This window comes from Zootoca vivipara, chromosome 6 (assembly GCF_965207765.1).
Source record: "Zootoca vivipara chromosome 6, rZooViv2.hap1.1, whole genome shotgun sequence".
In the NCBI taxonomy this organism is placed as follows: Eukaryota; Metazoa; Chordata; class Lepidosauria; order Squamata; family Lacertidae; genus Zootoca; species Zootoca vivipara.
Genome location: NC_142589.1, coordinates 39,053,113 through 39,073,420, shown reverse-complemented (window position 1 = coordinate 39,073,420; position 20,308 = coordinate 39,053,113). Strand labels below are relative to the sequence as shown.

At 50.1% G+C, this 20,308-nt stretch overlaps 2 protein-coding genes across 3 annotated transcripts; one reads left to right on the top strand and one right to left on the bottom strand.

Annotated features, from left to right (window-relative positions):
* Positions 1–35: 35 nt before the first annotated feature.
* COG8 (component of oligomeric golgi complex 8) lies at positions 36–8,788 on the top strand. Of its 2 annotated transcripts, XM_035118121.3 has the most exons (6): positions 103–571; positions 765–972; positions 1,926–2,762; positions 3,402–3,570; positions 3,871–4,071; positions 7,969–8,788. In XM_035118121.3, exons 1-6 carry the CDS (start codon positions 219–221, stop codon positions 8,112–8,114), a joined length of 1,914 nt encoding a protein of 637 aa, XP_034974012.2. In that variant the 5' UTR covers positions 103–218; the 3' UTR covers positions 8,115–8,788. The 2 variants fall into 2 exon arrangements, with proteins under 2 accessions (XP_034974011.2, XP_034974012.2); XM_035118120.3 differs by lacking the exon at positions 7,969–8,788 and having other exon boundaries at positions 36–571; positions 3,871–4,396.
* A 420-nt stretch (positions 8,789–9,208) lies between these two features.
* Positions 9,209–19,271, bottom strand: VPS4A (vacuolar protein sorting 4 homolog A). Its single transcript, XM_035118122.3, has 11 exons — positions 19,093–19,271; positions 15,938–16,049; positions 14,972–15,119; positions 14,255–14,316; positions 13,962–14,081; positions 13,720–13,876; positions 13,186–13,334; positions 12,981–13,062; positions 12,071–12,290; positions 11,103–11,243; positions 9,209–10,873 (listed from the first exon to the last, which is right to left on the bottom strand). Exons 1-11 carry the CDS (start codon positions 19,111–19,113, stop codon positions 10,772–10,774), a joined length of 1,314 nt encoding a protein of 437 aa, XP_034974013.1. The 5' UTR covers positions 19,114–19,271; the 3' UTR covers positions 9,209–10,771.
* Between the last annotated feature and the right edge of the window lie 1,037 nt (positions 19,272–20,308).

Here is a 20,308-nt window from a genome sequence, read left to right as displayed (position 1 = left end):
GCCGACACACCAGAAATATGTCTATGGTCACAATAGAGTGCAAGTGATCTTCATGTCGGAGCGTCGTTGCGTGACCTCCCGGTTACGTCATACGAACACAGAGGTTTCGGGCAGAGCGGCACCCGGATCTGCCACGGAGGACTAGCCTCCGCCTCTGGCTAGCGCGGCCTCCCGGTTGCCATAGCGATCACTTCCTGGTCCACGTCGAGGGAGGCCCGATGGCAGCCCCGGAGCCTTCGGCGGACCTAGAGGAGGCGAGCCTGTTGGCATGGCTGTTCCGCGGGGCGACCTCGCCGCTGCCTCCGCCCCTGGCGGCGGGGGACGCGGAGCTGGCGACCTACCTGGCGGCGCTGGCGGGGCTGGGCCTGGAGGCCTTGCGGAGGGAACCCGGCCGGTTGGCGGAGGAGCGAGCCCAGCTCGGGGCGCAGACACGGGCCTTGGCCTTCGCCCACTACAAGACCTTCATCCGCTCCGCGGAATGCACCGCTGAGACGCGTCGGGGCTTCGGTGGCATCGAGCAGGGCCTCGACCGCCTCTTGGGCCGCCTCCCACCCTTCTCCGAGGCTTGCCGGTGAGCAGGAGGAGGTGGAGGCCAAGGCTGCCGCCACACTCGCTTTGGGGGCAGGAATAATCCTGGGGCGCCCCACCGTTAACTTATGGAACTCACTGCTATTGGAATGGGTGGGTTAGAGGGGGCTGGCTGGCTTCCCCTTTTGCTTTTCCTAGCCTAACCTGCTTTCTTCTTCTTTTGCTCCTGCCTCCAGGAACTTCATGCAGGAGGCTGAACAGATCGCCCAGAACCGCCGTATGAACAGCCTGACCCTGAACCTCCACACAGAGATCCTGGAAGTGCTGGAGATCCCCCAGCTGATGGACACCTGCGTCCGCAACAGTTACTACGAGGAGGCCCTGGAGCTGGTGTCCTACGTCCGCCGCCTGGAGAAGAAGCATGCCACCATCCCTGTCATCCAGGTGCAGACATGTTCTGAGCCTGGCAGGTGCCAGTGCTGCCTTAAGCCATACGGTGATAATAGGTCCCAGCCATTTGCTTCTAGAGTTTCAGGACCTGAGCAAAAGCTTAGCGAAGAAAGGCCTCTCCAACCCTTTGCATTTGTTTTCTCTGCCATGGCTCACAGAGGCAGAGGTGAGGTGGCTTCTGTGCTGGTTTCCTAAGTTTGATCCAGGTTGTTTGATTGCCTAAGGATACCTGAGGCCCACAATCCTGGACCATCATGAGCTGTCATGTTTTGCTTGTAGAAGCCAGAATATTTCTGGATCTGATGCTTCTTCTCTTGTTACTTTTCTTCTTGACTAAGTGCTTATTGCAGCCAGGGTTTGTGCATGTTCTGTAGGGATCTACTTCTTTGACTTTCAACAAGAGCAGGGTACAAGCCATTGATCTCTTAAGTGCAATCTGTAAAGCAGGGATAGATAGAAGGTAGACTAATCACTGGACTAATGACTCTTGGCTAATGTCTAATTTGCTAGTTGCAGGGATTCTTGTACAGAAAGCTGAGATGAAGCAGGCCCTGTTCTGACCCAGTAAAGCCCTTCTTCCATCTGCAAAGAAGAATGCATTCTTAAGGTCACAACACTTTGTTTATTTACCACGTTTATATCCCACTCTTCCTCCCAAAGGAACTCAGAATGACAGCAAGTTATACCTCTTTAAAAGTTCCCAAAAGTACACATCATTATAAAATGCAGTTACCTCATACCAGGTTTGACTTTGCACTAAGCCCAATATTGTCTACTCTGGAAGCCAGAGTATATCTAGTATATCAAGCAAGTATATCTGCCACTGACGTGTAGACCCTCTCATAAGTGATCACATGGATGGACCATAAGGACTACAGTATTGAGATCAGCTTGGTTTGGGTAGCATGGGTAACAAAAGTTTATTTTGTCTCTCTTCTCCTTCCCAGGGCATAGTGGCAGAGGTGCGCCAGTCCACACAGCTCATGCTTACACAGCTGATCCAGCAGCTTCGCACCAACATTCAGCTGCCAGCCTGCTTGCGCATCATTGGCTACCTTCGCTGCATGGATGTCTTCACTGAGGCTGAGCTACGAATTACTTTCCTGCAGGCACGGGACATCTGGCTACGTTCTATCCTTGCTGCTGTTCCTGGTGACGACCCCTATGTGCATATTACCAAGACCATTGAGGCCTGCCGCGTGCACCTCTTTGACATTGTCACGCAGTACCGTGCCATTTTTGCTGACGAGGAGCCGCTGGTGCCTCCCCCTGGGCAGGACACCCTCAATGAAAGTGCCATCTTCCATGGGTGGGTCCTGCAGAAGGTCTCCCAGTTCCTGCTGGTGCTTGAGCATGACTTGCAACGTGGTGTGGGCAGCCGCCTTGACTCCCTGCTGGGCCAGTGCATGTACTTTGGCCTCTCGTTCAGCCGTGTTGGAGCAGACTTCCGGGGCTTGCTCATCCCCATATTTCAGCGGGTGGCACTGGTCACCTTCAAGAGAGCCATGCAGGAAGCTGTGAACAAATTCCAGGAGGAGATGAACTCCTACACGCTAATCTCTGTGCCGGCTGCTTTGGGCAGCAGCAGCAGCACCACCATCCCTGTAGCAGTGGCTCCTTCTGCCCAGCCAGGCACTCTGCAGCCCCCCATGGTGCTGCTAGATTTCCCACCACTCGCCTGCTTCCTCAACAACATCCTGGTAGCCTTCAATGACCTGCGCCTCTGCTGCCCTGTGGCTCTTGCCCCAGATGTGGCAGCTACCCTGGAGGATGCACTTGGCCAGGTGGGGCTCTGCTGCTCATGTGCACCAAGAGGCTGGATTAAAAATGCTCCAGATGTCTAGGTGACAGGACAGAAATTTGCTAGTAGCAGAGTTTTAGCTGCTTGCAGCCTTATCTTTAGTCATACTCCTTGGATTTTTCTAGGTTCTTTTCAGCAACTTGGCAGGTCATGTTTGTGAGTTTATGCCTGTTCCCTCCCATGTTGCTGCTGTCTGTTTGTTCAGGGGTGGGCCTCTGCCTTATTTCAAGAAGCCCTTTGCAAGCAACCAGTTCAGGCATCTGACAACAGCAATCAGTCCCTGCTTTGGGTGGGCTGGAAGAGAGAGAGAGGAGAGAGAAAGTGGTTGACCTCACCTGTTTTTGCTTCTGAGCCTGCTCTAACCCCACCCATAGTCAGCACATGGCCCCTGCTGGATTGCCTGCCAGGAGGCTGTGGCACTTGAGAGATCAAAGGTTCTCAGTCCCTGCTCTATAAGGTAGTATGTGACATCTTGTCACTCAGCTTCTGGGTGTGTCCCAGACCGATTAGCTGGGCTTTTATTTTATTTTGATGAGGCTAGCATGCTGAGTAGTACAGTAGTCCCTTCCTTTCACTTGGACACCAAACCAAGAAATTCTAGCTTCTCTTTTTCTCTTTACAGGTGACCAAGGTCATTCTGGTTTTCCACCGGGCAGAGGCTGTGGCCTTCAGCAGCCGAGAGCAAGAACTGTTCATTCACTTCTGCATGGCATTTCTGGAAGACTTGGTGCCCTACCTCAACCGTTGTCTGCAGCTCCTCTTCCCCCCAGCACAAATTGCACAGGCTTTGGGTATGGCTGCTTGAACCCTCTTGGTGGGGAAGGAGCTTGCAGCTGAGCCCTGGCCTGTGGTGGATGAGTGGCTTCTGCTTGTGACTTCGTGAACAGCACATTGGTGGGGTGGGGTTGCTTGGTGGTGGTCCTTGTAGGCTTGCAAGTCTTTGAAATCGGTGCTCAACAGTTCAGGCTACTGCCAGGGGAAGGGAGAGAGAAAGAAGAGAATTAGCAGTAGTACAAGGAATGTTCTCTAGCTTAGGGTTGATGTAATATTTTAACTTCTCGTTTAAATATATTTTCTTTTTTTACTGCTAGGTGTTCCTCCAACACAGCTGCACAAATATGGCAGTCTTGGCTGTGTGGATGAGCAGCTGATTCAGGAGCTCCTGGCCTCAGTCCTGCCAGAGAAAGAGACTGTCTATCCCTTGTCTGAGGAGAAAAGGCTGACTGAAGAAAGCCTAGCACCTCCTCCATTGGACTTGGAACTCCCTGATGCCAAGCAGGAAGCAGATCCCAGTGCCCCAGTCCCTGTTCTGGAAGCAGAAGAGAGCAGTGCAGCTTCTGGTGATGCTCTGCTGCTGAGTGCTCCTCTAGAATAGTTTTCACTGGATTTTGCCTGTTTTCCGGAGTTCCATGATACTTGAACCTTACTGAGGAGGACTCATTCCTGCCATGGGCAGGCACAGCTCTTGGTTTTTGGGTTCTACTTCAGCACTTCAAGGACAAACTGAGTTGATCTTTCATTGCTCTGGTGGGAAGGAAGTTGGGTGTGGACACTGGGAGGAAGGAATTTTGGTGAAGGTGGATCAGGGTTTGAATAAACTTGATTGCTTGTTTGGTTCTCTGTGTTGTACCTCAGTATGCTGTACTGTGAAGAGAGTGGGCCCCTGAATCTTCTCTCCTGAGGGTAGTTGCTTTAGGTATCAGTCAGTACCAGTTTTTTCTAGGCCTCCCCATTCACCAAAAATGCTCGTGTGTCATCCTCATCTTCCTCTCCTCTGGAATTGCCTGATGCCTTAAGCTGAAGAATAAAATGTGTCTCTGCCAATTTTCCCTTGATGTCTCAGACTAGGTATGAATTTCTTCTTTGGTAAGTCCAACTTGCTGAGTGCAGGAATCCCAGTGCATCTTACCAACTGCTTTGGGTTGTAGCTGTCCCTTCAGAAGAGGGTAATTACTTTAGTTGGTGCTACTGGAAGAGGAAACCTGCTAGCCAACACCAAGATCATCTGCAGTTGAAATCCAAGAAGTGAGGTTTTAATAATAATAATAATAATAATAATAATAATAATAATAATAATAATATTTATACACTGCCCATCTGGCTGGGTTTCCCCAGCCACTCTGGGCAGCTTACAGCCTATATAAAGCATAGTAAAACATCAAACATTAAAAACTTCCTGATACAGGGCTGCCTTCAGATGTCTTCTAAAAGTTATGTAGTTCTTTATCTCTGACATCTGAAGGGAGGGCATTCCACAGGGAGAAAAGTTTAGATCAGGCATCCCCAAACTTCGGCCCTCCAGATGTTTTGGACTACAATTCGCATCATCCCTGACCACTGGTCCTGTTAGCTAGGCATCATGGGAGTTGTAGGCCAAAACATCGGGAGGGATGCAGTTTGGGGATGCTTGGTTTAGATCCTGGTTTGAGCTTCAGTAGATGAGAAATAAACAAATTTAAAACAACAGCTCCATCACTGGGGCAAGTTAAAATGGCCCAGGACAGCAAGTGAGTGAGATTTTGAATGCTTTTGGGGGGGGGGGGAATATTAAGCAAAGTGGACAGGAGGCAGGGAGAGAAGGGTGGACTGTGGACTGTGTCTAGGAGTCCTAAAAAGATAGCAGGTAAGTGTGAGGTAGTCTTAATTGGATTAAGTCTGCATAGAAAAGGATAGAACAATTTTTGTCTAGAGAGGTTGGAAAGATTTTTTCCTCTAGCAGATACCATAGTTGAGGGGTGCATGTGTGTAGAAATGCATCAAGCATTCAGGGCCAAAACTTGCTGGTGTTGACTTTAGCAGCCGGGCTGAGGTGAAGCAGATGAGCCTGAGGCAGCTGCATCGCTCCCAATGATATGGGGAAAACCTGTCACTTCAAGAGGGATCTTATTCTCCCCTTTGCGACACAACTGCATCCTCTTATGGAAGAAGCTGGCCTGAAGCGTCTACAAGGACGCCGCCTGCCACCGGGTGGTGCCGTTCTTTGTTTTCAGAACTACATTTCCCAGCATCCACGGGCACTTCCGGTTTCCTCACTTCGCGTGGCTTATCAAGACAGGAAGGTGAGCGGCCCAATTGAAACTTGAGACTTTGAGTCAGGTAAGGTGCTGGTTGCGGGTCGGGGACCCATATTTTGAAACCCTCTTCGATGTTAAAATAAATTAGAACGAGCCTCCCTGCAAGTAGAAGCCCAGCAGCAGAGTTCTGGCCTTTTGTTGACCAAGAGTGCATTGGGAGAGCTGAGTTCAAGTCCTCCGCTCATTCCCATGATGCTCACCGGATGACCTTGGACCCTTCATTCTCCCGCAGCATATCCCTACCTCACCGGGTTATTGGGAGAATTAAAATATCGGTGGGAAGGAGCCATGTGAGCTGCTTGGAGGGAAATTAATAGATGGTGATAATATATACAACAAAGAGAGGTATCCAAAAAAATCTTAATTGGAAGGGGTGCAGAACATTCCGCCTCCTAATTTTGCTGCTGCAAATGCGGGCTGAGAGTTTTGGCAGAATCTTAGAACCTTTTTGTATTGCTTTTGTAGAGACGTCTGCTCTTTCCATCTCTGTAGAGTCACAGGAAGGAACACAGGAAAATGCCATAAGGAGTAGACTGATCCTTGGTCCATCTAGCTCAGTACTGGCTATGCTGATGGGCAGTAGCTCTCCAGGGTTTCCTATCAGGTCTCTGTGTGTCTCTTCCAGCCCTTACTTGGAGACACTGCTGGGTATTGAACCTGGGACCATGTAAAAGCCAAGCAATTGCATTGCCTGAGCTCCAGCCTCCAGCAACTTCCTCTCCCAGTGATTTTAGCTAGGCCACCCTTTGACTCTAGAAACTTTCCAGCAGTAACCCTTGGGAGTGCTTGCACCTGTTGTATTTGCATTATTTTTATTTTCTCATCTTATTTTTATTTTATTTGTTCTTTGGGCAGATGGCTTTGTGGCTGAAGCACAATTATGGCAGTATATAGGCTAAGGCCTGGCTTGGCCTGGATGCTGGACAGCCTCCGCTGGAACAGAGCTTTCCTGGCACGTTTACCATGCAAAAGTTGCAGCCGCACTTGTTTTTCTCCGGCAGAGAAGCAGCGCACCTATTGGCAATATCTGCGGCGCAAAGTCTTGAAACCTCCCACCCCACCCTACAGCCACGTCTGCCAGGTGGGGGACCCCATTCTGCGCTCCCTGGCTGCCCCCGTGGAGCCCTCACAGATTGCCAGTGGTGAGGTGCAGACCCTCATCCGTACTTTGGTTCGCGTGATGAGGAAAGAACAATGTGTGGGTCTCAGCGCTCCCCAAGTGGGCGTGCCACTCCAGATCTTTGTGGCGGAGTTCCCCGAGAGGCTCTTTCATGAGCACACCCCCAGTATGCGCCAGGCTTGCCAGATGGCCCCCTTCCCCCTGCGTGTGGTAGTGAATCCATCCATGAGGGTGCTGGACTCCCAACTGGTCTCTTTCCCCGAGGGCTGTCAAAGCATCAGCGGATTCTCTGCTTGCGTCCCAAGATACCAAGCCGTGGCGGTTTCCGGTGAGCAGGCAATGTTATTCCTTGTAGCTTTAACACACTTGGATGAGGTGTGAGTTTTGGAGCTGGTATAGGTGTGTGGCAAGCCTCAGGTGTTCAAACTTGGCTCTATGTTGATCTTACAGGGTGTTATTAATGCAAAGGGTAATCTACATTATGCATTCCATTTGTGGGAACATAGCTAAATACAAACTCGTGGCACAAACACCAAACTTCTTTTTCCCACACTGCCTGTCAAAATGCGCATGTTTTTATGCCAAAGCATTTCATCAGTAGCACACTCACATGTTGCTCTTCTGTTATGTGGTGTGACTGTGGACAAGAGGTGTTGCAAGGGACATTTTATGTATGAAAAACGGAATGGGGAGAGTGGGTGGATCAGGGGCATCAGTTTCTCCTGCTTACTTACGCTGTCCTGCTGTGGAATATTTCATAAGTCTCACTCTTCTAATTTTTGACAGGACTGAGGGGCACAGCTGGTTTCAATAAGTGCCAGCAAAAAAGCAGGGACAGGTAGATATTCTCTGGGTGCCTGCACTGGGCCTACAGCTTGGGGAAAGTTCAGTCAGATGTTCCTTCAAGGGGAGTGAGTCATTAAGGCATGGCAGGACCCCAGAGCTGCATTTCTCACTGGAGTTCCTCTTTTTCCTTTCCCCAGGTCTGAATGAAGTCGGGGAGCAGTTTAGCTGGCCGGCAAGTGGCTGGGCAGCCCGTATCATCCAGCATGAGATGGACCATATGCAGGGTGTGTTGTATATTGACAAGATGAACAGCAGGACTTTTGCGAATCTGCAGTGGGAACAGCTAAATGAGTAAAGCAGGACTGGGCCGGGGGGGGGGGTAGAGATAGACCGCTTTTTTCTCTGCCTGCTGTTTGTAAGTACTGTATGTCCAAACCAGTGAAAGGGACAATAGAAAGAGAAGGTGGGCACTTCCAAGGTGAGGGGGGGTTCAATGATGTTTTTACTGTTTGTCATCTTCTTTACTTTCCCTATTTGTGGCATGAGGAGTGGAAGGTGGGCAGGTAAGCTGGGCATAAGCATGCCCTTCTCCCACCCCACATGGTGCTGCAGGAGTTTAGGGGGCGGGGGATACTAAGAAAGCAGAAGCTGTTAAAGGGTAGCAATCCAGTATCTTTCAACTACTGCATGGCATTCTCTTGGCCAGTGCACTGTATAGCAGCTTGAAGGAAAATGGCTTTGTCCAATTTCAGCCAGTGAAAGCTCCAAACAGAGCCCCTCCAAACCAACCCTGAACAACTTGATCATCTACTAATGGGGCCTCTCTCCAGCAGCTCATGGGGGGGAGGGGAAATTCAATAAGAAAAAGCAAGGCTGATCCTGTGAGATGGCCTTCTCCAACTCCTACCTAACATGCGGGAAGGCTAACATGCGGGAAGGTGGGCAAACACTTGTTAAAAGCAACAGACACCAACTAAAACTTCATAGCAATTCACAATAAAAAGGCATTGACCACCTCTTCACCTGTAATACCTCGCCATGTTTTACTTCACAACATAATATGTAACTGTATTTTAGTAATGTTTTAAGTTGTCTGTTCTTGCTTCAGTCTTCTGTACACCACTTACAGATATTTTTAACAGATTAAGCAGTATAGAAATTAAACAATCAACTCATAATCTGTAAAGAGATTTACAAATTTACAGATTAAGTGCACCCACAACCCCCTCCTAGCTAGCTGAATTGTGCACACAGAGCTGCTGCCCTCAACGCTCTAGCGCCTTCAGCTTGTAGGGATGTGGATCGCATCTGTGGTGTGGGAAGGAGATAAGACTAAGCAGAACAAAGGAGACTACCTTTTCCTTCATCTCCTGTGGAGAAACTGTGAAACAAATTGTACCATTGTATGTTGCTTGAAAAAAACCAGCTGAATATATAAGAGACAAATAGTTCCAAACACTATTTTCAACACTTTATTCTTCCATAAACTGCCCCTCCCCACACTGGAATCAACTCAAAATTATGTACATGTGACAGAAAAGGGGGGCAGGGGGTGTACAGGCCGTTAAACCCCTTGACAGTTAAGAGGTTCTCACAGCTATTCACTTGAATTTCTAGAGACCAAGAGCTCCCGCCCACCCCTACATGCCTTCCTCAGTAGTACTAAGACAAGAAGACTAAAGCACAGGAAAGTAGCTTTAGTGGCAGAGAAAGGTGGATTTGTTGAATTAGGAATCGGCAGTTACCTTCAGGGAAGCAAAAACCCTGCTGTGAGTAGAAGCCTATGCTTGAGCATTGTCAGCCTCCTCCACTTGTGGCACAAGAGCCATTGCCTAGAGCCAATGGGGTGGAATAAATGAGTCCTTTGCCTCCCCATGGCATGGATTTTTAAAAAACACACTCTAGAGCCCCAGATTGCAGCAGAGACACCCCAGCAGAGGCCCAACCATGAGCAAAAGAGCCATGGGGGAGTAATGGTGGGCAGATCTCCTACATGCTGCTGCTGCTGCAAAGGCAGCTCCATCTCCTTTGCAGGACTTTGCCAGCATCTGTGTGCTGACAGGTGCCCAGTTTGCATTCCTTAGTACGTCACCTCTTGTGCCACAGCTGGAAGAACAAAGACGTCATCCCTTTCTGAGAAGCAGCAGGCTTGCTGGGTTGAGCCACAGTGCCAGGATAAGGCTGAGGGGCTTGGAGCTGCGGCCCTGCTCATCTCTGCTCTGCTCCCCTGCTTTTTCTGTGCCACACATGCAAAACGCTACAAAGCTGAAGGGCAACAAATTCTGCACCACACAGCATCCTGTGGGGCAGAGCACATTTTCAGATACCGTACCTCAAGCCATGCAACAGATCAGGCCTTGGCAAAGTAAGCTTCTTGGACAGCACTTCCAACATGAGTACCTCAACTCCAGGAGAGAGCTGAGCATTAGTTAAGCCTTGGAGTGGACTTCTCACTGGGAGAGCTTCCTGCCACTTTGGCTGAGCCAGAAGAAGGTCACACTCTTCAAAGTACGGCTCAAGCTTGGAAGTGCAGCATTTCAGATTTCAGGGAGTAAGCAATGGCCTTAGGTGAAGCCAGTTCGGTTTTCTCTTCGGGGTGGCACCAGGTGTTGCTTCCACAGGAGCTGGAAGGGGTCTCAGGAAAAAAGGGTTGCGGTATAGTGGAAGTTTCGGATTGTTTTTATTTGTATATAAACAAGCCAAGCAGCGTTAAAGGGGGGGGGATGAAAGAGCAACCATGAAGGCAGGGGTGTCTGGATGGGAAAAAACCAGAGCGGGCTGGGCTCAGCCTTCTCCCCTTTGTGTCCATCTCCCAGAGTAGCAATGGAGGCCGTGTCACCTCATCCTCTTCCTTCCCCAGCCAAACGGGTGCCCCAAGCAGAGACAGATTCAGTAGTAAGCTGGATGCTAACCTCTGCTTGGCACAGTCCACTGTCAGCACAAAGGGCCTTGTCTACACACACGTCCATGGTAAAATGCCCCCCATCACCGCTGCTCCCCAGAGACACAGCGTTAGCCCTCCTGGCCAAAGTCTTCAGTGAACTTCTTCACCTTTAGCAGATCCTCTGTATTCACGGTGGGGCGGGTGGTGGCCAGTGAGCGCAGCATGTCTGACTGCAAAAAGAGAATAGGACATTTAGGGATGGGGTATACATGCATATGGGTCAAGGTTTTAGGAGCTGAAACTCCTCATTGTCATCTGGAAGGGGCATTTCCAAACCTGCAACTGCCACCCAAAGCTGTTTGGCGCACATTAGAGTTTGTATCAAATACACAGGAGAACAAGCCTAGGACTCAGAAAGAAGAGGGTCCAGGCAGTAAAAAGTCAGGGGACCTCACTCACCATGCAGACTATAGGCTCCAGAAGCTTGTCCCCAGGTACCTCCATCCATGTCATTTCAATAGCACCAGGATCTCCCGGGGAACAAGGGGTTAACAGATCATCTATCACCGTGCCAGGATTGGTGCGGGATGGTCCATGGACCTGCAATAAGGACCCAGACAGCACATTAATGTGGCAGGTTCCTGGGGGGAGTGGGGGCAGGCTGAACACAAAACTCTTAGGTCCTGGTAGGACAGGTATAGTAGCAATGCAAGACAGAAGCAGGTGGAACAAAGAGTCAGTCCCCCCTTGCAAGTGCACTAGTAGCTCTATTTGGAAGGAACAGGTAGGCCATCCATCCAGCAACAGACATGTGAATACTGCAGGGACACTTGTCAAGAGAAACACAATGCCCGTCCCCAACACCATGTATTAAGTCTCATCTGACGAAAAGGGTTTAATTTAATCTACTCAAAAATATTTATGAAAGTTGCTGTTACATTATTAAAGCAAAGGAATGCCTGGAAGCTCCTCAAAAACTGTTTGAGCATTCCCCCAAAACAAGAGCAGGACGTCCATGTAAAATAATAAGCACCAGGAAGCTGTACACCAGCTCCCTCGGCCAATAAAGCGAGATGAGTGCCGCAACCAGAGTCGTCCATGACTGGACCTAATGGTCAGGGGTCCCTTTATCTTTACCTTTTACACAGAAGTGAAGGAAGAACAAATACAGAGAGGCAAGTGCAGCTGCTGTGATACTGGGCGAGGTAGGAAAGGAACCAGGAAGGAACTGCCTCTGCCTGCCCAGGGCTAGACAACAATGTCACATGACCCTGCCTGGGTCACATGACCTTCCACTGAGAAGGTGGAATTTTCTGCTGCTTCACTCCCCAGCAGAAGCCTTGAAGCAACCACAGGATGGGCCAAGCAAGGGAAATCTACCTTCCAGCCTGTCCTGGCACAGCCCTTGTAGGAAATGCCGCCCTCACCTTTTTGAAGTGTGTGGCCGACTGCACCTTGCGGACAGGCTGCATGAGGGCATCGCGCACAATGATGCTGATGTCAGCCCCTGAATAGCCGTCAGTCTTCCGGGCTAATTCGTGGATGTTGGCTTCTGTCAGGCTGTGCGGCGTGTTGCCTAGGTGCAACTTAAACATCTGAGCCCTGGCCGGCTCCTCGGGAAGCGGGATGTAAATACGTTTCTCAAACCTATGTGCAAATGCAAGCGCACATGTGACAGTCCGACCCCAAAGGGAGAGGGAAGTCGCTGCTTCCCCTGCCTTCTTCCCACACCTACGAAGATTCTGCTTGGATGCAACCATGTGGAGAGGTGAGGTGAGGTGTATGGCAGCCTCCTCCCAGCCCCAAACTGATTGGCTATGTTGTGCCAGCTGAAAACATTACTATTTTGCACAGACTTTTGATGAAGAGTAGCACCCTTTGATCAGATTTTTTAAAATGTTGTTTTAAATATGTGTGGTTTGTTTGTTTATTTAGATTTGTGTTATGTTTTGCTGACAGCATGCAGTTGTGGTCTGAGGAGACCCAGAGATCAGATCTGTACTCAGTCATAAAGCTCTCTGGGCCAGTCACTATCTGCTCAGCCTAACCTCACAGGGTCACTGTGGGGATGGAACTGGGGGCGAGAAGACCACGAACACCCCCTTTATTCCTTCAAAGAAAGACAGGATATAAATGTAATAAAATTTAATATATTGCTGGTTCTAGTCCTGCTATAAGCCCCTGCAGACACTACCACTAATGAAACAGAAGTATTCCTCAACAAAATGCAAACAGCCCTTCAGACCAGGGCGCAGCGAGACCTCTTGCTGTTTTGGAGGCTCCAAGACTGTCCATGTGGGCAGCAGGAGCCCCAGAAAAATCTGCGGCATCACCCACCTTCGCCGAATGGCAGCATCCAGCACCCAGGGGATGTTGGTAGCACCCAAGACCAACGTGCCATCATTGTCATTCCCGACGCCTGTCAAGAAAGCAAGCCACAAATCGTCACTCCACACTGGGGAAGGCAGAGAGGCAGACCAGCTGCTCCCCAGTGCAAAGGGTCCTCTTGGGCAGTCTCTCTCCTGTTGCTCTGTCTACCCACCTTGCATTTGTACCAGGAACTCTGTCTTGATCCTGCGGGCTGCCTCACTCTCATTCTCATTGCGAGAGCCGCACAAAGAGTCCACTTCGTCAATGAAGATGATGGAAGGCTTATGCTGCCTGGCCAGCTCAAAGAGGTTCTTCACCAACCTAAGGGAAAAGGCACAGCAGAAAGCTCAGGGAAGGACCATTGGAGGCCACCGGCACATATGACAGAACCATAAAATAAGACTACAAACAAAGCCTGTGTCCAAACAACTGTGGCAAAATGCGGCAAATCTAAAGCCTTCCATGGACACCCATTTTGCACAGTTCTAGCCTCGCCTCTATCTGTCTCCCCACCCCAGATACTTTGGGGTGCAGCCAATGGTCAGGGATTATGTGAGCTGGAGTTCAGCTTGGGTGGGTGGGGCACTAGCCACCCCCATCATATCCTAATAGGAACATCCTATTCCACTCAATAGACCAAGCCCCACTCTCCTAAGTGAGATAGTTCTCTCCCTCCCCCACTTCCCCCATGGATTTTGTCACTCACTTTTCACTCTCCCCTAGCCACTTGGACATCAAGTCTGAAGAGGAGATGGAGAAGAAGGTGGAGTTGCCTGCTTCAGTTGCTACAGCCTTGGCCAGGTAAGACTTCCCAGTACCAGGAGGGCCAAAGAGGAGGATCCCTCGCCATGGAGTGCGCTTACCTGGGGCAAAGAGAGAGGAGATGGACTCATCCACCCCTCGCAACATTTAGCATGTCCAGGGGGACAGAGGTGCCCAGATTCTCACCTGTGAATAAGTGAGGGAATTTGATGGGCAAGATGACCGCTTCCTTGAGGGCCTCTTTAGCTCCTTCCAGCCCAGCCACGTCATTCCACCGCACGTTGGGCTTCTCCATCACAATGGCACCTGGAAGGAGAAAGCAGTTTGCCCAATGGAGCCCACTTGACTCCCTCCCATCCTTCCAATGAGGGGTGCATTAGAGCCTCCTGATACCTCAAGCCCACCTTCAGAAAGCTGCACTTGTCTCTACGGAGCCAGCAACAAGCACAGGGACCAGGGGCTGCTCAGAACTGGCTTACCCATCAGCTGCTCTTGCAACTTCTTCTTCTCAGGATTGTCGCCCTCACTGTCACTGTCACTCCTGAAGGGAGAGAGAGGCACCAAATGATATGGGGTGGGCAGTGCCATGAGGGGCAGGAAGACTCCCCAACTCATGCCTACTCCAACTTATTTGCAAAGTTTGCGTGAGGGGAGGATGAGCAACACAGAACCACCTTCTCGGAGAATCAGGTCTCTCCCAGTTCCCATCACGCACCTGGCCTCAACTACACATGAAATCAAAGAATCTCCCCATATTCTCTCCACCCTCAAGACAGGACCAGCCACACATCAGTGTCACCTGCAACCCAACCCACAGTGCTACCAGCAGGGCCTGGGATCAAGCAAGAGCAGAGCTGTTCCACATCACCTAAAGGAGGTTGTTGAGATTAAGGAAAGAATCATTTGATAGATTTTCTCTTAGTTGATTATCTGATCCCATTCCCACCTTCTGGGGCAAGGCAGGACACTGAACCTCCCCTTCCCTACCCTCTGAGATGTCATTTATTCTTGTATTAACTCCTAACCTAACTGTGCCGAACTTATCTGCACGTGCATAAACACACAAAGACACAGAGCAAACGGCAAAGAAAGCAAGGCTGGGTTAACAGTGCCTCTATGACTTCCTCACCCAATCTCCCTCCCCCCCCCCCACACACACCAACCATACTTTGAGAAGCCAACCCTTTAAGCCATACCCCTTGCTGTCATTCTGGGCTTCTTTGACAGGCTTTTTGCTCTGCTTGCCCTTGTTCCGCAGATAATCCTTCAGCTTCTCAGCCCGGTCCAGGTACTGTGCACATTTTGCCCTGATGCTTTCCTTGGCCTTGTCACTGTGAGCATCATCTGCAGGGGAACAGGCAGCAGTAAGGAAGAGCTTCCATGGACAGCCTGCCCCCACCCTACTAGAGGTCCCTGTAGCAGCACTTTCCAAATTCAGTGGTGGGGCAACCAGCTTGGAGGCTCACTTATCCTAGATGCAAAACGCTCACAGTAGCTACCAGCTACTGACTGCATGTCACAGAGCACTTTAAGGACATAAGAACAGCCCTGCTGGGCCATGCCAAGAAAAGGTCCATATGGTCCAACATCCTGGCCAGCCAGTTGCCTCTGGGAAGCCCACAAGCAGGACTGGAAGGAAGCAGTCCTTGCCTACTGTTGCCCACAAGGAACTGGCACTCAGTAGCATATACTGCTTCTGTCACTAGAGATTCCACAGGATCATCACAATTACTGACAGCCATTGTTGGACACGTTTTCATCCTCAGTGGCTTTGTGTAACTTTCATTTAAAACTGTCTAAACCAGCGGCTATCACTAAACCATGGCAGGGAATTCTAAATATGGATTATACCTCTAAATGAATAAGTCCTTCCTTTTGCCTCTCCTGCCAATCAGTTTCTCTGAAGCAATCCCTGAGCTCTAGCATTAACAGAGAGTGAGAAAACCTTACTTCTATCCACTTTCTCCACACCACTTTGTCTGCAGATTCCCTGATGTCATCACCCAACAAATGGGCTACAACCACAGAGCACTGAACAAGCCTGGATCTCCCCTGACAGCCACAAAGCAAGCAAAGCAAAGGAAGCTGCTGCTCTGAGCAAGGTCCTTCCCTGTGTCACGTAAAAGCTCCCACTAAGCCTCCCAACCCCAAGACAGACTCACACTTGATGGCGTGAAGAAAGTACTCCACTGCATGCTGGTAGAGCCGCAGAGCCTCTTCATAGTTCTTTGCTTTATCTTCCTCGGTGGCTTTTGTGACCAAATCAATGGCTTTCTGGAAAGCAAATGCCTGGCTCAAGTTTCATGATGGCACATGAGAATCACAGCTAGAAAAATTCACAGCACTGGGAATCCCAGGAGGCTCCAAGTTTGGTACTAACCCCTAAGACTCTTAAATGTTTCTTGAGGCGTAACCAAGAGACAGGAGAAAATGGTGTGGCAAAGACTAAGTACCTATCTAAATGTTTAAGGTGGGAGAGTTAGAAATTTAAGGCATGTGCCTTCCTCTAAAGCAGGGCTCCCCGAACTAAGGCCCGGGGGCCGGATGCGGCCCAATCACCTTCTAAATCCGGCCCGCAGATGGCCCAGGAATCAGCATGTTTTTATATGAGTAGAATGTGTCCTTTTATTTAAAATGCATCTCTGGGTTATTTGTGGGGCATAGGAATTCATTCATATTTCCCCCCAAAAAATATAGTCTGGCCCCCCACAAGGTCTGAGGGACAGTGGACCGGCCCCCTGCTGAAAAAGTTTGCTGACCCCTGCTCTAAAGGTAAAGGTACCCCTGATCATTAGGTCCAGTCGTGACCGACTCTGGGGTTGCAGCGCTCATCTCGTGTTATTGGGTGAGGGAGCCGGCGTACAGCTTCCAGGTCATGTGGCAAGCATGACAAAGCCGCTTCTGGCAAACCAGAGCAGCACACGGAAATGCCGTTTACCTTCCCGCTTGGAGCGGTACCTATTTATCTACTTGCACTTTGACGTGCTTTCGAACTGCTAGGTTGGCAGGAGCTGGGACCAAGCAACGGGAGCTCATCCCGTCACAGGGATTTGAACCGCTGACCTTCTGATCAGCAAGCCCTAGGCTCTGTGGTTTAACCCACAGCGCCACCTGCGTCCCTGTGCCTTCCTCTACACATGCTTATTGTTCTTGCAAACTGGTGAGCAGTACTTTGCCATCAATCACACGGAGATCTAACCAGTCTGAGAACCGTAAAGCAAGCAGTTACTAAGTGAGATAGAGGTGGAGGCTCTGGGCCTTTGAAGAGGGGTTTGATTAAGATGCCAGGCCTTAGGAACCAAGCAAATAGGGTGGGCTGTCTGGATTTAAACCAGTCCAAATCCCACCACAAAGAAGCAGCTTTTTATACAGTTGTAACTGCCAGCAGGTGGTATAAGGTGTTGCCTGCGTGCTAGATGCTGCTGAGCTGGGCAAAGGTCACAAGGAAAATACCAGTCTCCTGCGCTGTTTTATAGCCTAGTCCTGCTGCTGACCCCCAAAGGAGTTTGGGCAGGAATTGGCACTGCCCAGGCCAAAAGCAGCTGTTGAAAGAGTCACCTTCCCACTGCAAAGAGGAAATGTGCTGTTTGTTTATTTATTATTACATCTATGTCTCACTTTTTCCTCCAAGGACCCCAAGATGGTGTACACACATTCCCTCCTTGCCCATTTTATCCTCACAACAACCCTGTGAGGTAGACTAGGCTAAGAGTTGGTGACTGGCCCAAGGTCACTCAGTGAGCTTCATGGCCAAGTGCAGAACCCTGGTCTCCCAGGTCCTAGACCAACACCCTAACCACCATACTACACAATGTCAGTATTATGAGGGAGTGAGGCATGAATCTCACACAGGGATGGCCTTGTGGGCTGTTACCTCACCTGCTGAACATGTCACCTGGGAAAGAAAATCATCCAAGCCATAAAAGACAACAAAGTCTTGTGTGCTGCTTCTAACTGGCTGTTCCTAAGGACTCCCCGGGTATACTACAGATACTTCTCCAGTTGATGTCTGAATAAGCTAACCAAACAGGGCACTGAGCTCCTTTCAGTTTCACCTCCCACAAATGGGCTACGAACCACACCCTGGATGAAGCACTTCTCCCAATTTTGTCAGAATGTCCTAATAATACTGTTTGATACCTCTGGGTCCTTAGGTTCTTCCCAGGAAGATATGCGCCCAAGCACCTTCCCTACAGAACAAGGCAGCAGGATTTCCCTTGACAGAAAGTAGGGCCAGCCTGGAAACACCTGCCCGCTACCTAAAACCCTAGCTCTGCTCAGGACTGAGTGCATTTCAAAACTCACGGTTTCAGAGATTTTCTAGCCCTGGAAAATACAACTTGTGATGCATCTTTTGAAAGAGGGCAACTATCTTTCTATAAATGGTTATATAACAAAAACACACAGAAAGCATATAGATCAGAGGGGTGGCAATTAGTTTAGGTAAAGGAAATAGGCACTGAAGTGTGTGCATCATTTTAATGACTTGTGCATGTGCATGTACACATGGGTTGCGCCCAAGGCCTACTCAGAGTAAACCCACTGAAATCAATGGGCCTAAATGATATGCGCTGAGTAAGCCCAACAGGTCTACTCTGAGTAGCACTAACGTTGAAACAAAATAAAAAAATGCCTTCCAGTAGCACCTTAGAGACCAACTAAGTTTGTCATACCAATGACAAACTTAGTTGGTCTCTAAGGTGCTTCTGGAATGAATTTTTTTTTTGTTCCGACTACGGCAGACCAACACGGCTACCTACCTGTAACTAGGACTAACATTGTGTGCCTTTCCTGGTCTTTGCCTCCTCTGAATAACTCGCTCTTCCTTACAAACCAAGGCAGTTCCCCCAGCCCCCGGAAAAAAGACCCACCACGGTGTAGGATCTAGGCTTCCCTCCCCACCTGCTCAGGTGTCCAGGAGGCCCCTTCTCTCTCCCTCCCTCCCTCCCCCGCCCACTAATTACATTTAATTAGCAAGCGACCCTGCCCTTCTATTCCCCTCTCCGAGTGGATGAGAGCAACAATGTCCACGGATCAGATCTTTTGGGGAGCGAGCGGGGTTGTCCCCCCCCCTCCACTTATTACCAAAACAGAGGCCATTTTGGGAGCGGGGCAGGGGAATAGTCCGGAGCTTCTGACCAAAAGACCCTCCGCTTCCCCTCAGCCCGGCTTCCTCGGCCGCTTTGCCGCGGGGACCCCTCGGAGCGAGCGCCCCCTCCTCGCTCCTCAAGGCCCTCCCCGGTAGGCCGCAAAGCCGGGGCTCGGCGTAGGCCGCAAAGCCGGGGCGGAGCGCGAGGCAGCTCGGCGCGGCCGGTACCTGCAGGGCGGACGTTGTCATCGCATCTCCTCCCGCTGGGGCTGGGGCGGCGGCTGTTGCTGCTGCGGCTGCCGAGGCTGCTGGGCTTTGGTTCCCTCCTCCGGGCTGGTACGAGGCGGCCACCGGGAGCCCCGCTGAGGAGAGTCGGGCCGATTTCTGGGCTGCCGCCTGCAGGCCGCACCGGGAACAGCAGCAGGCGAGGCGGAGGCGGAGAGGAGGGGAAAGGGAGGCCCGAGGAACCGCGACGCCATTCGGGGGCGGGAGTGAGGAAGAGCCCGGAGGTGGTCCGCCCTTGCCGCCTCCCACGAACCCCTTTCTCAGGAGGCCGCCCGGGCTCTCCCTTCTTCTCTTCGGCTTCCGGGTTGTCTTTGCTCCCCGCTCCTCAGGGGCTGAATGATGGCTGAGTTATGGCTGTATTTGCATTATCAAATTTGCGGGGAGTCTCCTTTTCTGACATTTTGCTTAGCGTAGCAGGAAACGCTTCTAAACACCAGTTGCTGGGAATTGCATGTGCAGAAAGTGCTTATGTGCCCATGTGCTTTTTGTGGGCTTCCCCTAAAGGCATCTTGATGGTCATTGAGCTTTGCAACTCTTTTTTTCCCCCTTTTCCCTACAGGCAAATGCCTAGCAGTAGATGGATGTTAATCTGAGAGCCACTTTTCTCCTGCTGAAATACTTGAACATCAGTAGCACAAGTTGCTATTTCACAACCACTGTCAGGACCAACTAAGTTTTTATTTTGGTATGAGCTTTCGTGTGCATGCACACTTCTTCAGATACCTAAGATACTTAAGTGTGCATGCACACAAAAGCTCATACCAAAATAAAAACTTAGTTGGTCTTTAAGGTGCTACTGAAGGAATTTTTTTATTTTGCTTCGACTCAGACCAACACGGCTACCTACGTGTAACCACTGTCAAGTTACTATAAATCCCATTCCAAACCAAGTCCCTGTGTTTTGTCTCAACATTTTAAACTTGCCAGTTTATTTTTAACTCTTGAGATACGTGAACATGATTACGCTGATACTTTGTGTTTGGGGCACAAATAGTTTATTTTGTGGGTGGTTGCCTCCTTGGGTTTACCGTTCTTCCAAAAAGCGGAAGAATTAACAGACCTTTATTTCCTTTAGTGCGAAACTGAGGGAAACTGTGGCTTTGTGGTCTGGTTGCATTCAGGGTTTGAGCTACCAGGTGGAAACACCATGAAACTCGGA